General features: G+C 31.5%; 1 protein-coding gene across 1 annotated transcript in view; it reads right to left on the reverse strand.

Moving 5' to 3' along the window:
* Positions 1-17,588, reverse strand: part of LOC132739484 (uncharacterized) — a 35,548-nt gene extending 17,960 nt beyond the window's left edge. Inside the window, exons 1-11 of the mRNA XM_060727200.1 lie at positions 17,345-17,588; positions 8,061-8,140; positions 7,197-7,760; positions 5,977-6,054; positions 5,228-5,411; positions 4,477-4,675; positions 3,878-4,049; positions 2,486-2,563; positions 2,046-2,164; positions 1,089-1,377; positions 246-395 (exon numbers count right to left, since the gene is read on the reverse strand). Coding sequence (XP_060583183.1) covers positions 246-395; positions 1,089-1,377; positions 2,046-2,164; positions 2,486-2,563; positions 3,878-4,049; positions 4,477-4,675; positions 5,228-5,411; positions 5,977-6,054; positions 7,197-7,760; positions 8,061-8,124 — 1,897 coding nt within the window. The 5' untranslated portion in view covers positions 8,125-8,140; positions 17,345-17,588. The remainder of the gene's footprint in view (positions 1-245; positions 396-1,088; positions 1,378-2,045; positions 2,165-2,485; positions 2,564-3,877; positions 4,050-4,476; positions 4,676-5,227; positions 5,412-5,976; positions 6,055-7,196; positions 7,761-8,060; positions 8,141-17,344) is intronic.
* Positions 17,589-18,050: the final 462 nt, after the last annotated feature.

Raw genomic sequence — 18,050 nt, forward strand, 5'->3', positions numbered from 1 at the left:
GAGCCGCGTCACGACAAAAACAACATAGTGGGTTTGCGACCAGCATGGATCCAGACCAACCTGCGCATCCCGCTGTCAGTTTCTCCACTTGTTATAGAGTTTGTAAGCGAACAGCATGGATCCTGATCAGACTGCGCGGATGCGAAGGCTGGTCTGGATCCATGCTGGTCACAAACGCACTATGTTGGTTTTGTCGTGACACAGTTTTTAGAGTATCATAGAAAATAACAATCTTCATAACTTACCTTGGCAAATTCTGTCTCTTAATTCAGCAATAATGTTGGACAAGGAAGCGAAATCTATGACTTTAAAGAATTGGCTTGGAGAACTGGCAATATCTACCAGTTCATCAGAGTAGATGTCAGCCCCGATACCCACAGATATAACTGTATAACCTAAAATAAAAGATGATACAATATGATATATACAATCCATTGAAATGATCAAACAAAATATAAAACAATAATAAGAATAATAAACAGCATCGATTATCACAAATATAACTGTATTCTAGTAACGTAACAATGATAAACTTGCAGATTCAAAGAAAACATAAAAAATAATCTTTTATATGGGTGTTTTACCACTAAACTGTACAATATGGAATATATATTTTGAGTAAACAGGCGGAAACACCATATTGGACGAGCCGGATGCCAAGTTCAATATGATTTTATGAAGCTGTTAACGGGTCACAACTTATTCCGTTTGGTACAAAACATTGCCAAATTACCTATTTGTTTTGTATTTAGGCTACAGTGATTCTGAAAAGAAACGTCAATCAATGGTGTTCCTTAACATCCAGAATCTATTGTCGTTTATAGCTCTCATACGTTATATGTAAAATGCTAAACACACTCAAATGTTTAATATAGGATATTTATATTGGATGTAATACTTTAGAATCCAATATAAAAAATGTGTTGGGAAGATGTCGTGTTACGTGTTACATTTAAAGCAGCAATTCAGTATAAGACTTTTATATATTGGGTACTTTAGTCCGCAATATTGGAAATATATTTGACGGTGACGTGTTACAACTTAAGGAACGATTGGATGATATAAATAAGCATAATGAATGAGCATACCATCAGCTTTTGCCATATTGGCCTGTATCATCGTGTTATCCGGGAATGTAGATTTTCCGTCAGTAACGACAATTATAACTTTTGGGGTGTTTGTTCGTCGGCCTTGCATCTTCAAGATTTCTCTCCCTTTCTGGATACCCAGGGCGGTGTCTGTACCGAATCTCGGCTGCGTGAGGTTTGCTACGAGCATGTTGAGAACCGGTTTGGATTTATACGGTATGAGGGGAATCACCTCTCCTATTGTAGAACTATACACAACTACAGCCACGTGGATGTAAGGTTGTCCTACCTGAATAATGAGAAAAGATATGTCACCGCTTTTTAAAAAGAATAGATATTTGACCACGATATATAATTGATAACAATAAAGTGTTTTGTGTGTGTTCTTTAAAGGATCTATGGCCCAGTTTAAACGACTGTTCCTTTTTTGTAACTGTAGACGCTAGGTAAGAGTTAACAATGTATAGCAGAAACCTCAACAAACGATCATTTAACCTGTCAAATAAATTACATCACTGTTGATAATTTAAACTTAACGGTTGTCCAATGAGAATGGACGTTACAAAATACAACGTTATAATTTCTAAATAGCTTTTCCTATAAAAATCATTAGTTTATGGTACTGTTTGGTTAAATAGTAAATAAGATGTATTGGTAACAATGAAATGAGCCGTGTCATGACAAAACCAACATAATGGGTTTGCGACCAGCATGGATCCAGACCAGCCTGCGCATCCGCGCAGTCTGATCAGGATCCATGCTGTTCGCTTACCAACTCTATTACAAGTAGAGAAACCGATAGCGAACAGCATGGATCCTGATCAGACTGCGCGGATGCGCAGGCTGGTCTGGATCCATGCTGGTCGCAAACCCATTGTTGGTTTTGTCATGGCGCGGCTCAAATGTCTTTCATGTAATGCACTTAAGAGTATTATATTTCATGTTTCGAGTTTTAACCTCTAAATTGTTGATTAGATTATTCACGAAATTCCTTTGTCTTATCCAATCATTGGGGGCAATACTGTCTGAACCATCAAGAATAAATGTGACATCACCAGGTACGTTACAAATAAGTCCTGAAATAAAGAAAATATTCCTTTAATGTATTTGATGATACAAACAGATAAGAAGAGATGTAATTAAACAATAAGGTGCATCATACATGTACATGGCCAGTACTGACACAGTTAAGGTGATTCCGCTTAGATTGATTTTCTACCATTGCATACCTCATTTCAAATACGATGTACAGTCAATACCCTGGTTATTCGACAACCGTTTTATTCGAATACCCGGTATTAGCCGAATTAGATCAAAGTTGAGTAGTTGTCGTCTATCACTATATTCGGATTTTCGATTATTTCAACTTATCAATTATGTGAAGTATATTTTATTACCGTCTGCAGGGGGTGGGATATAAGGCGGGGGTGTAGGCGGCATCATTGTTGTTGTGCTCACTGCCTGTGTTGTAATTGCTGAAATGAAAAAAATAAAATAGATAATTTTCACTTGTTACGTTTGTTATCACCTAACGACTGAGACGTCAATCTTCTGTTACTCAAACTAAATTAAGTATCATGCAGTATTTCCCGAGGGTGAGACACTGTTTTGTTATTTAGATTATAAATGTTGCAAGATTTATTTGCAACTTTTCACGATTTGTTTTTCGAACTACTCAATTTACAGCGTATTGTTACTGAGCTATGAAATAAGTATTGTGTCTTGTACTACGGCCTTAATTATTACGGTATCCCATCGGCAAATTTCGTAACTATTCCGTATTTTATGAAAACTGTGAGCTCTTTTTAATATAGCTTTTTGTCGAATTTTTAGAAATGGTACGATAAGTGACGAAAATTGCCGAACTTTTACGAATATACTGTTTATGCCCTTAGTCGAATTTTTAAAAATGGTACAATAAGTGGCGAAAATTGCCGAACTTTTACGAATATACTGTTATATGCCCTTAGTCGAATTTTTAAAAATGGTACGATGAGTGGCAAAAATTGCCGAACTTTTACGAATATACTGTTATATGCCCTTAGTCGAATTTTTAGAAATGGTACGATAAGTGGCGAAAATTGCCGAACTTTAACGAATATACTGTTATATGCCTATAGTCGAATTTTTAGAAATGGTACGATGAGTGGCGAAAATTGCCGAACTTTTACGAATATACTGTTACATGCCTATAGTCGAATTTTTAGAAATGGTACGATAAGTGGCGAAAATTGCCGAACTTTTACGAATATACTGTTACATGCCCTTAGTCGAATTTTTAGAAATGGTACGATAAGTGGCGAAAATTGCCGAACTTTTACGAATATACTGTTATATGCCCTTAGTCGAATTTTTAAAAATGGTACGATAAGTGGCGAAAATTGCTCGAACTTTTACGAATATACTGTTATATGCCATAGTCGAATTTTTAGAAATGGTACGATAAGTGGCGAAAATTGCCAAACTTTTACGAAATTACTGTTATATGCCCTTAGTCGAATTTTTAAAAATGGTACGATGAGTGGCGAAAATTGCCGAACTTTTACGAATATACTGTTATATGCCCTTAGTCGAATTTTTAGAAATGGTACGATAAGTGGCGAAAATTGCCGAACTTTTACGAATATACTGTTATATGCCCTTAGTCAAATTTTTAGAAATGGTACGATAAGTGGCGAAAATTGCCGAACTTTTACGAATATACTGTTATATGCCATTAGTCGAATTTTTTAAAATGGTACGATAAGTGGCGAAAACTGCCGAAACTTTACGAATATATAAAAACTTACAAGTACAGATTAAGTCTCTCATTACGTTGACGGTGTTTGACAAAGCTCGGAAATCGGCGACTTTGGAGACATATTTTGGACTACTAGCTATCTCGTTCAGCTCCTCGGAGAAAATATCCTGACCCACACCAATAGCTATCATAGTGATACCCTGGGCCTTAGCTATACTTGCCTGGAAACAACAACAACGAAATGATTAACTTTCCTGTAGAATAGTTTTACATGTAGTCTTTTTTTCATATTTTCAATCGTGATATTAGTTCCCAAAGGTCTTACAATGTAGCAAATGTAAGGTTACCACTTGACGCATTCGCTGCAAACGTGAAATCATGTAATAACATTTTATTTATTTGTTTTGTATTTGGGTAAAGGAGCCTCTTTGAACAAAGGTTTTATTTTTGCCTATAACGGTGCTTGTAAGTTCGGGAAGAAATAACCTTAGAAGAAAAATCCTACAATACAATATCTAATAACAGTACAATATTTATATACCAACAATTATTTTGTATTGTAATTCATTAATTATTTATGATGAGATTGACATTGGAAGGACTTTTGAAAACTTGTTTCTTGTTTTTTTGGTATTTTCTTTTACATACTTGAACTATTGTGTTTCTTGGATTTGTTGAACGACCGTCTGTGATGACAACGATCATTTCCGGAGCGTCTGCACGACCTTGTTGACTGATCATTTCACGAGCTGCTTGGATACCAGCCGCTGTATCAGTACCGAATTTCGGATGCTCCAAGTTATTGGCTAGAGCTTTCAAGATAAATTTATTCTTTGGCGGGAAAAGTCTGAATGGATACAAATGTAAGATTAACTTTCTACGTTTGTTTTCAACTCAATCATTTTGCGTTACGTTGTTTTTCAGTTTTAAATATTTCTACATTACTTTAAAGTAAAACAAAATACTACTATGAGCTTATAAAGCCTCCATGGTCATAATCATTAGCAGATTTTGTTACCTGTATATTGTTTTAAATCATAATATTTTCCAGTTCGATCGTTTTGTTGAGATACTTGTTATAATTTTAATTATTAAAGCATTTAAATGAAAACGTTAAACGGTCTTTAAACTAGCACGGATTTGCCAGTTACCATCTCCGCGAGACCTTTCCAGCTATGTTACGGAAGGTTTGTCGATAGCTCATGCTTATAGTAATGCACAGAGGGAAACCTGGGGTATTTCTGTACTAGTACAGCTATAAAGTCTCCATATGACTTGTTTAATGTCGATGTGACATAAATCCTACAGAAATTATCATAAGGAAACGTTATTTTAAGACAAAAGGGGCATACAAACCCGAACAAAAAGAAAAGATCGCACATTTATAAAAACAACTTACCCGACTTTTTCTCCTATCAAAGTACTGTAAACAATAATACCAACATGAATTGCATCTGCACCAATCTCAAAGTTGTCAATTAAGTTGGCTACAAAAGTCTTCAATCTCACGAAATCTAAGTCATTAATACTGTCTGAGCCGTCGACGACGAAAACTATGTCGGCTGGGTTATTACATAGACGGTCTGAAATAGTGTACCAATAAATGCACAGAATCTTTTTTATAAACAAACACGTGCTTAGATCAAGGTCATCATTTTATTTTAATGAACAGATGGTGGTTGATTTATGCCATACCGTATTTTTTTCGCTCCGTGGGGCGCAAGGGGAAAACAAAACGGTTACTTTGTCGTTTTTTTCGGCGAAGCGAAAGAACGAAAAAAACTGTCACTTTGTCGTATTTTCGTGTTTTCGTCTGGCGCCCCGCAGATCAATAAAACGAGATGGCACAAATCAGCCACCATAGATTTCACATTATTTGGTAGATTTCTACCTAACATATGTTTGGATACAACATAGTGAATAATTTCACGACTCCAAACATCATAGCACTCAAACGAATGAGGATCAAATAAGCTTCGTTTTTTTTTACAATCTAACTTTTGAGTAATAATACTATGCTTAAACAACCAATCTGATTATTCATTTCTAAATGGTTAAGAATTCAATTTCCATGCAAAAAACGTTTTTAGGGATCTTAGAAATTATAATTATTAAGCAACATAATTATTTGGTTAATTAATTACTTACCTCCGCTAACTGGGATAAACTCTGGTGGTGGTGTTGGTGGAATTAATGTAAACCTCGGTGACATTGTTGTTGTAATTACTGAAGAAAATCACATCAAAAAGTTCATACAGCATTTGACGAAAAATAAGTACATAATTATGTGATAATACAGAAAAAATAAATAAATAAATAAATAATAATAATAATTATAATAATAATAATGAGAATAATAATTATAATAATAATAATAATAATTATAACAATAATAATAATAATAATAATAATAATAATAATAATAATAATAATAATAATGATAATAATAATAATAATTATAATAAAATAATAGTTATAATCATCATCATCATCATATTATCATCATAATAATAAAAACCATCATTTTTGTCATCATTTTTATCATCATCATCATCATCAATAATAATAATATAATAATAATAATAATAATAATAATAATAATAATAATAATAATAATAATATAATGATAATAATAATAATAATAATAATAATAATAATTATCATCATCATCATCATCATCATCATCATAGTATGTTTCATAATAATAATTATAACCATCATTTTATCATCATTATAATAATAATAATAATAATAATAATAATAATAATAATAATAATAATAATAATAATAATAATAATAACATAATAATAATAATAATAATAATAATAATAATAATAATAATAATAATTAACGTTAAAGATCCACTTTTTGATATTTCATTTGAGAATATTTAAAGCATATGATGTTAAAAAGAATACCAAAGAGGAAAATTTAAGTCTAAACTACAGATAAAACAAAAATAAGTTTTCCCCACTATATGAGTAATATCTTACTTTAATCTATATAAACCATTGTATTTTTACATTGTGATTATTCCTAGAAATAGTGTTCTTTTCTTCTAATAAATGGTTTTGTTTGTTTGTTTATTTGGTTTAACGACACACGAATACAAATTTAGGTCATATGGCGCCAAAACAGGAAAGATGATTTTGACTTACCTCAGTAGTTACAAACTTGTAGCAACACCAGAGGTCAAAACCACCTTACCTGCTGGAGCAAAGAGACATAGACTACGATAATTGGAGCCTATTTATTCGCCTTCTACGATCACGCAGGGATGAACGATTGCTGCAATTCTGGTGTCTAAACCCTTAAAGGCAACCACTCAGCCAAATTTTTAAACAAATAAATGGAACAAAGTCAAATACCTCTGCAGATCATGTTCCTAATCTCAGATTCTATTCCTCTTAGAGCTGCGAAATCTGGGGCTCTGTAAAGCTTCTGTTGATTTGTTGCTATTTCTTGTAATTCTTCTAGGAAAACATTATTGCCAACGCCGACAGCAATGATTCGTATTCCGTCGGCTTTTGCCATTTGCGCCTGTCGGATTGTTTCTGCTGGATTTTCCGACGATCCGTCTGTAATGACAATCATTATTTTTGGCGCGCTACTGCGCGAGGCCGGCTGGTTACGGAATTCATCGTGTACGCGCTTTATACCTGCTGCGGTATTGGTGGCGATTCCTGTTGGATGGTCCAACATTTTAGCCATTGCGTTTAGAACTATTTTTGGTCTAAAGGGAGTTAATCCAAGATGGCGATCGATACTAGAACTGTAGACAGTAAACCCGACATTTATAGTGCTAGGACTGATGTCAAGCGCCTGTATCATCCTAGCAACAAAGTTCCTCTCCTGGTTCCACTCTTGTTGGTTTATACTGTCCGAGCCATCAATAAGAAACATGACATCTGCCGGGTTAGAGCAGCTTATGCCTTCAAATAATGCAATAAATAGTTATATATAGAAATAATGCAATAAATAGTTATGTAGATAACAAAAAAGTCCGAAACTAACAAGAAAAAAAATTTGACGTGAAATAACTATTTTATTCTTAACTAATATATTGTTAACTTATAAGATATTGACTCATGAAGCTGAGGACTGCGTTCTTAAGTTATTAACTCATTATGTATATAACCTATGTTCTAAAGCCATATTTTTAATATGTTTTTAAAGTAATTACTACATTTTAAAAGGAATATCTACTAATGTTTAATGTATGCTATACTCACTTTGAGACATGGACGTTTTAAACAGCGTGGCTGTTACACAAATCAATGGTAGCAAGGGATGCATCGTGATGATATTTTATCTGTAAGTAGAAAAAGGTAAAATGAGAATAAAGCTCGCGTTCATGTGCTGCGGTGAACTTTATTTTTACGGTGTCGTACTGTTCTAAGAGTGATTACAGATTCGTGTAGATGTAACAGTTTACATGTGGATGAAGCAATATGCCTGTTTATGTAACAATATACGTGTGAATGTAACAATATACGTGTAAATGTAACAATATACGTGCGAATGTAACAATATACGTGTGAATGTAACAATATACGTGTAAATGTAACAATATACGTGTAAATGTAACAATATACGTGCGAATGTAACAATATACGTGTAAATGTAACAATATACGTGTAAATGTAACAATATACGTGTGACTGTAACAATATACGTGTGATTGTAGCAATATACGTGTAACAATATACGTGTGAATGTAACAATATACGTGTAAATGTAACAATATACGTGTAAATGTAACAATATACGTGTGAATGTAACAATATACGTGTGAATGTAACAATATACGTGTAAATGTAACAATATACGTGTGACTGTAACAATATACGTGTGATTGTAGCAATATACGTGTAAACATGTAACAATATACGTGTGAATGTAACAATATACATGTGAATGTAACAATATACGTGCGAATGTAACAATATACGCGTGACTGTAACAATATACGTGTAAATGTAACAATATACGTGTGTAAATGTAACAATATACGTGTGGATCTAACAATATACGTGTAGATGTAACAATATACACGTAGATGTAACAATATACCTACATGTAGATGTAACAATATACGTGTAGATGTAATAATATACGTTTAGATGTAACAGTATACGTGTAGATGTAACAATATACGTGTAGATGCAACATTGTACGTGTAGATGTAACGGTATACGTGTAGATGTAACAATATACGCGTAGATGTAGCAATATACGTGTAGATGTAACAATATACTTGTAGATCTAACAGTATACGCGTAGATGTAACATTAAACTTGTGGATGTAACATTATATGTGTAGGTGTAACGGTATACGCGTAGAATTTACAGTATACGTGTTGATGTAACAATATTCGTGTGGGTGTAATAATATACGTGTGGGTGTAACAAAAACGTGTAGTTGTAACAATATAAATGTAACCATACACATGTAATTGTAACACTTTACATTAAAGTTAATTAGAGTTTGCAACAACAATGAATGTCTTTTGTTTTAAATCAGAAGTTGCATATAACCACGTATTTATCTTATCTTTATTACTTACTAATGACTACAGGAAAATCTTGCTTGTACTGCCTGTGGTGAATATGTTTTCACGGAAAGATTAAATTTGCAGTTTTTACAATATAGAAGTAATTTAATTTGGTTCGTTCTATTTTAAAAATTTTCTTCCGCGAGGGTTTTAAAAGCCTGCTTTGTTCATCCCAAAATTACCACGAAAACGTTTAATGTCATTTGCTATTCAATTTGGCACTTGTCCACTTTGCAAGAGAGAGTATTATACTATTTTAGGGAAGTAATTTATATAACACAGTCAAACTTCTTTTTATATTTATGTTTAAGGCGGAATGATAATCCCACGTATCTTCGCATTAAACATTCGTTGAATTTCGGCCTTATCCGTGTAATTCGTGTATGACAAGGGAAGTGTTATTTATTACGGAAAAAAGTAACGAATTTTACCGAATGTGTACGGAAAATAACGAATCAAACTGAATGTATACGTACATAATTACATTTACAAGTGCAAGATGTTGACTAATGATCTAAGTATGTTTTTCGCGTTTTTTCGTAATTGTTTCTCTTAATTTGTTTAAAGTAATAAATCAAGGAAGCTGTGTAATAGATATGATAACTTTTCCATGTTTGCCGTCTAATTAAGCCTTCAACTAAAAAGCTAATTTATTACTTTAAACAATAGTTAAAGAATGTCTTTTTGGAATTCATTCCTTAGACGTTATGCGCACCAACATTTTATCATAATTGAATAAAGAACTGTTTACAAGTGTCAAATAATAAAATTAATATTCTGTACGACTGCGCAGATTAAAAAACCACAAACTTCGTTAGCAACAAGTGCTTGTGGCCATACGTACGGTTTTTGGTGAACACCGGTTGCACAATGGATAAATGTTTTGTGTATGCCAAGTTGACAAGGCATTATTTACATGGCCTATCCCTCCCGTTATATCCACATTGTAAATGTTGTTTTGTCGAAACATTATAACCTTTTCATGTTTATTTTTTCATATTAATTTAAGTTTGCCTGATTAACTTTAGCTTTGCGAATTCGGGCAAGAGTCTTTACATCTACTTCTTTTATACCTTTAAACTAACGCCATTAAATTAACGACATTAAGCTTTCGTAATTAATTCAAAGAGATAATGACTGCTTAACTGGCTTTAAGAATTTATATTTGCTATGTGGTAACGAGGCAAACATTTTTTTTTTTGCTTTTTTTCCAACTTCTAAGTAATATTAAATTCTAATCATTTTTTGTTTTCTTGAATTACAAATAAAAAAATGTATTTATGTTATTTCACTCATGGCATTTGTTATATTCTAGACTTAAAATTGTAATTGTGTGTGCCTGGTGAAATACTAAATACAAATCCAAAGAAATCAATTCTGTTCCTTAACATATTATATCTTTTACAATAAACTTGTAATCCAAAAATATATCTTTGATGCTTGCATATCGAGAACATTAATGGGTAACCAAATGGGTAGTAAAGTAACAACAAAAAATCCGCGATGAATATGTATGCTTCAAGTTTTGGGATATGTCAAGGATGAAACATATGCCGTTCATTATTCCTTTTCTATACAAAAATATACAAAAAGCGTTACAGAACGCTTTCTAGTATGCCTAGAGTGAAATGGTCGCTCTGTCATCTTAATTTTAAAATGAAAATTTGGAGCTTTAGTAAGAAAAGAAAATTTGTCAGTTAAGTAATATGAAATCTCTAATGGAATGAGACGCTTTATACATGCATTATAACAAAATCATAAAGCGAGGTTTTAAACTGAACCTAAAACAATTATTTATAGATATCTTTGGATACCTTTACTAAGGTTACATTTATATTAAACATATTGAAATATACAAATGCGAGAAATGTAAAAAGTCATAAGTTTGTCTAATAGTATAATTGCACCTGAAAGAAAACAAGACAACAAAATGTTATTGGAACAGACCAATATGTTTCTCCTAAATGTACAATTGCCCCAGACATACGTTAAATAGTGCTCTTATCCTAAAGAATGAATAAAAAAGAAAGCAAATGGTACAGTGTGTTACATGTATAAAGTACAGTCGATGGTCAAATTTGCATCATTGTTTCCCAAAGATATAGAAAAGTTATTAGTTTTATAAATTACGGTGTGAACATAGTTAGATTTTGCAATTGTTGCTTAAAACTGTCAAATAATGCCCTCAACACCCACTACACCTGCGTCCATCCAAGTTAGATGGTGTAAATGTATTACAACTGTTTATTTTGTTTTACAATCATAGATAATTTCACCAAATTGTTGTAATGTAATAATTGTGTATATGTTTTCATTAATTATTAATCATACTTTTGCGATTGTCTAAAACACTTTTAATGTTTAATTAAATGACTTACACATGATACATACAATATTAACATGTTGCCAAGCAATTACATCTAAATTACATCCACCTTTAACCCTTCAAAGACCTCCGACCTGTCAATTCACGAGTGAATAAATTAGAAATTTGTCAATTTGACACTTTAACTTATTATTTTTGACATGTAACAGATTTTACGATCATGAAGAAAATGATCCAAACACAGAAATGTCAGCATGCATTTGTCAAAGTAATAACTAAACCTATCACCGTGGACATGTATATTAATTGTCTTCCAGTAACAGCATTTACAAAATCAAGTCCATACACCCCTCTGACTTTTGTACAATACGTTTTCCCTGCTTTTTAATTGTAATTTTGTGTCTGGTGGTGTACTAACTACAAATCAGAATCAATCAGTTATGATCCGTAACTTATTACATATATATTTTTTACAATATACGTATCAATTAAAGATTATTGTTCATTACTATATATCTGATGTCTGTGTATTACATACATAAATGGGTAACTCAACTCAACAAAAATCCCGCGGGTCAAAAGTTCGAGTGAAAATGTACGTTTCAAGTATCGGGCTGTGTCAAGGATGAAGTGCATGCTGTTCCTTTTTGCTTTTTCTATAATTTACCACACAAGAAGTGTTACAGAAAACTTAATAACTTTCAATTGTTGAATTATCAAACTGTTTCAAAACGTTTTAACATTGCCTTTGCAACTATACTTGTTCTTTCTATAAAGTTTAATTTATACCATTTAGTCTACTTATAATTTCCGAAAAATGTAAGTCAAAAATTAATATCTATTTTTGAAATTCAAACATATAATTATGCATATTTACCGCTGCGTTTTAGATAACGAAACTTACCATATTTATTTTAAATATAAAAAATTACAGCTTATATGAATCTCACATCACTAACAACTTTCGAGTTCCGCCAATTTTGAATTTAAAAAAAATGACAACGGATCCATACGAAATCAAAAAGTAAAGGTTAGTGTTTATAAGTAAGTATTTACATTATAATATTGGCCAATCGATCATTTTAATGTAGTTAACTCTTACTAATAAACACTAACCAATATAGTGTTAAAAATTATTTTTTATAAAAACTGTTGATTTACTATAATGATTAAATTCCCCCGATTTACTTAGGTAAATGTGTTTAATTCACTTGAAATACTGCAATTCTATTGGACAAAAATAATTTCAGACAATAACTTTCTATAATGCAATCCCTTACGACAAATAAGGCCCGTTGCGCCATCTTTATTTTTTCATTGTATTTAATTATATGGATATTTAGTAACAATAATGTTTCCGGTTTAACATGTTACAGTCACGATTTAGAGGATAGTGCTTTTAACTATGTAAAACTGTTCTTTTTGTAATACGCAGATGACGCTGTAATTTTTGCTGAAACAAAAGATGACTTACAACATGGTTTAAATATTTATAAAAACTATTGTGATACCTGGAAACTTACGCTGAATACAACAAAAACTAAAATTTTGGTTTTTACAAGTGGACGACGTATGTCATATAATTTTACTTACGGAAATGAACTTTTAGAAGTTGTAGACGAGTATAAGTATCTTGGTATTCTTTTCAGTAGAAGTGGTTCCTTTTTCAAAGCAAAATAATCTGTCGTGAAACAAGGGTCCAAAGCTATGTATAGTCATATAAAAAATTGTAAAATGTCAGAATTGCCAATTGACATGCAAATAGATTTATTTAACAAAATTGTAAAACCTGTCCTACTGTACGGATGTGAGATATGGGGTTTTGGTAATATTGATTGTATTGAAAGAGTACAGCTTAAATTTTTAAAATATATTCTAGGTTTAAAGTCAAGTACACCAAATTGTATGGTTTACGGTGAAACTGGTGTTAAACCACTATCTATTGAAACTAAATGTAGAATTATATCATATTGGTCTGACTTAGTCATACCACGACAGAACAAGTTACCGTGTTTGATATATCGCATTTTGTTAAATAATTTTAATAACTCCCAGACTGTATCTAGATTAAGATTTCAGTGGATAAAATTTGTTCAGAATATTTTGTATGAATGTGGACTTTATAACATTTAGCATAACCATGAATTTCATAACCATAAATGGTTAACGATGTCAGTCAAACAAAAATTATCAGATTTATTTTTAAATGAGTGGTATTCTGATATTGAGAATTCTAGTAAATGCATAAATTATAGATTATTCAAACATAATTTTTGTTTTGAAACATATTTTGTAAAAACTCCATCAAATTTTTTACAATACATGATAAAATTTAGAACAAGAAATAACAAATTGCCAGTAGAAACCGGAAGTTGGAACAACATCGAACTTAACAGGCGTGTCTGTACACTGTGTGATAGATTAATTGGTGATGAATTTCATTATATTTTTGAGTGTCCTTGTTTTGATAACAGCAGAAAACGTTTTTTGAAACATAACTATTTAAAGAAACATAATATATATTCTATTGATCTTCTTATGAACACTGATGTTAACATTCCAGATTACAAAAATCTTTGTTTATTTATTAAAGAAATTATATTAAGATTCAAATGAGCTAAAAATCGTATAAATTTAATGTAGTGGAGAACCCTATTGAAGTATTTGTTTTAATACTGACTCTCCCGCAATATTTATGTTAACAATTTATATATCATGTTATTTTGATACTGATTCTGAAGCCTCATTTATAATGTACATGTAATTGTATTATTCCTCATGTAGTCATGTTTGTATGATCTGAGTGAATAAATAAAATTGAAATCGAAATTGTAATCAGCCTTTAATATTTTATATGTATATTGTATCAACGCTGTTGTTACGCTGTAAAGGATATCATTGTTGATATATTGCGCAACACCCGGATTGTCTGTCATTTCAATTAGAAGTGTTTGAAGTGTCAATCAAAATCACACGTTTGTCAATTTGCGACACGTTTGAGTGATTCGTCAGAAACACACAAAAACAACAACAAAACAACAGCAAAATTTGTGATTATAACGGTGAAGGTAATTAAATTAATATATGCATCGCCAATTAATAAAACATGCTTTGCAGACATTGCGTCATTTATGACGTCAGAAACAAGACACCTATTACACAATTAAAACATGAATTACATGTATTTATTTGACTTTCTGTAAAATTGCAAATTTATATATATATATATATTTATATATTCTTTTCTTAGTCTACATAAATAATGTCTCCTTTATTTGAAAAATGACAATAAACGCATAACTTGTTGCAAATGCACCGGTTAGAGAAATGTTTATTGTTCCCCAACATACACATACGCCTTTTATGGTCCTTGAAACATTAAAAAAACTACAATACTGAAATAAAAAATATCACAATAGATGCAGGAATGGTTGCAAACGTTTAGATGCATTTTCATGATCTACTGAGCTAGCGTAATGTTTTCAATGATGTATTTTGACAGGCGTCCATGTTGTCATGTTGAAAAAAAAATCACCCCATCGGATCATTACACTTATACATTTGAAAACTTAAGGTTAAACTTATTTTTTCTCTCTATAAATTTCACCAGAGAATTACTACTTTATAACGCTCGGTAGATATTTGAACAACTGCACATTTTGTTAGCACCGATAAGAAATAGTAACGTTTTACCATATAAACAGTGCACAGGAATAGTTATGTTAAACCATATGAGCCGCGTCACGACAAAACCAACATAATGGGTTTGCAACCATCATGGATCCAGACCAGCCTGCGCATCCGCACAGTCTGATCAGGATCCATGCTGTTCGCTATCAGTTTCTCTACTTGTTATAGGGTTTGTAAGCGAACAGCATGGATCCTGATCAGACTGCGCGGATGCGCATGCTGGTCTGGATCCATGCTGGTCGCAAACACATTACGTTGGTTTTGTCGTGACGCGGCTCATATAAACTCTGTACAGAAATGGTAATGTTTTATCTTATAAACAACGCAAAGGAAGAGTAACTTTTTACCAAAATAACTCTGCACAGGAAAAGTAACGTTGTACCATATAAACTACACACATGAATAGTAATTTTCTATCATATAAACTCCGCACAGGAAATACAAATGTGGTAACGTTTTACCATATAAACAGCACACAGAAATAGGAACGTTTTATCATATAAACTCGTGTCTACGTTAGATCTGACTGAATAAAACAGACTATGAACTTAAAATGAATTATATTTATTTACCATGATTGTTACCAGAATCGTCGTCTTTATTCATCTATTTTTTCCCAGACACATATACGCAACTTGAAATGTTTCAACCAATTTTCATTAATGATAAAATGAAATGATATATAATATATATGATGAATTGCTACATCCTTTTACTGAATCTTCTAAACGGCAAAAATTGTGTATTCACGTTTTAATGAGCTGAACAGATTTAGGATAATTCTTTATCAACTGAACAAAATGCGCACTTAATGTACATCAACAAATGAATCATGTACAAATAACGGCACGTTTACGTTTTACGTAAAAGGCGACGGTATTATCACGTAACGTTTTGCAATTAATACGTACCATGTTTATTTCGCGTAGTACATAAATTTGTAACGCTGTAACGTAACATTCCAGACTTTTTTACGTTTGAATAAACTAATACAGCAGTGGCTATTATCAATGAAAATGCACGAAGAAGAAAATAAAGTGCATCTTGAATATTTTATCTATTTTTTTTTTTCAAAAAATTTGAAATGTTAAAAAAATACAGTTTTGTCCAAGAAAATGAACAAGTACTCGATTCAGGACAATTATCTTCTGTGGATTATCTTTCTCTATATTTAATCTCTATCAAAATTATATAGCAAGAACAAACTAACGTTCAGTTTTTTATATATATAAAATAATGATTTAACAAAAGAAATGTGGACCGTTCTTTTATTATGACTATATGAACATTAAATGATATCACATATTTATACCTAAAGCTAAGATATATATATATGATAATTTTATATATAGACGTACATAAAAACATCTAGGAAATGTTATGAAACGATCCTGTTAGTTGAAATCATGTTTACATTAAACAAAGTCTACAGTTGAAAAAATGTTATAATGTTCTTAACATCGAATTAACACATTACTACACACAAAATAACATTCTATACATTTAAAAATACAGCAAATTGTTGTATTATTTTGTTCATGTTTGTAAAGTACGATCTTCAAGAAGAAGCGTTCAAATTATGAGCTTCTGTATCGAAGTCACTTTCTAGTTTACTGGTGAAAATATCAAGTACAAACATCGTCAAAATGTATCATGTACAAAACATCATCAAAATATAAAATGTACAAAACAACATCAAAATATATAATGTAAAAACAGCATCAAAATGTATCATGTAAAAACCATCAAAGTTAATCACATGAAGCTTTCAATAACAATGATAATAAGGAAAAAAATTCAATAATAGAATAGAATAGTAACTTTTGTCTAAGCAACTCAATTTTGTCATTGATGCCTTTGGTTCATAAAACTTCAAGCTAAATGGTACCAATGTAAAATATAAATGTTTATCAAAAACAAATTGTGAAACAAAATGAAAACTCACCTTTTTTCTGATATTTTTCAACTTTTTATATACATATATATAGTATTCACACAAAATGTTGCATCTTAAAATGTAAATAAATAATTCCGATGCAAATATATAAATCTGGATTTCTGAAGATGTATGTTATATCTTAATCTATTTAGTTTAATTCTAACATGTAAAGTTTATCAACTGAATGAACACCTTCAAGGTGATGTTAACGCCGGACTGACCGCCTTCTTTCACTCAGTTACAGCGCTTCAGTGAGACAGAATTAGCATCAAGCGTTTAATGACAACAATCGTCTAATGACAACAAGCGTCAAGTGACAAAGACGGAAAATGGCCGACGGGTAAATTCTGACTTATGATTACTTGCCACTAATTTCGCACCTTTAACTTTGAAGAATTCATGTTAGCCTGGTGCAAATATTTCGCAGATTTGAAAAATGAGACACTTAGATACATGGATAATAATTAACCTCTATTTATTAATGAATATTTTCGTTAAAAACCATGAAACTGTGATGAACTTATGAATAAACAAACTTACTCAACCCTATACCTCTGCTTCTATTGCCCCATTTCATTCTTTATAAGCGCAAATTCTTGTTACATTTTTCATACATTAGGCACAAAATGTTGCTGGTAAAATAACAATGAAATATTACAAAGTGTAATAAGCGTGTTAAATGATGCTGATTCATTAACTAAACGTTAAAAAA

This window comes from Ruditapes philippinarum, unplaced genomic scaffold, assembly GCF_026571515.1.
Source record: "Ruditapes philippinarum isolate M1 unplaced genomic scaffold, ASM2657151v2 ctg6457_1_1_1_1, whole genome shotgun sequence".
Classification (NCBI taxonomy): Eukaryota; Metazoa; Mollusca; class Bivalvia; order Venerida; family Veneridae; genus Ruditapes; species Ruditapes philippinarum.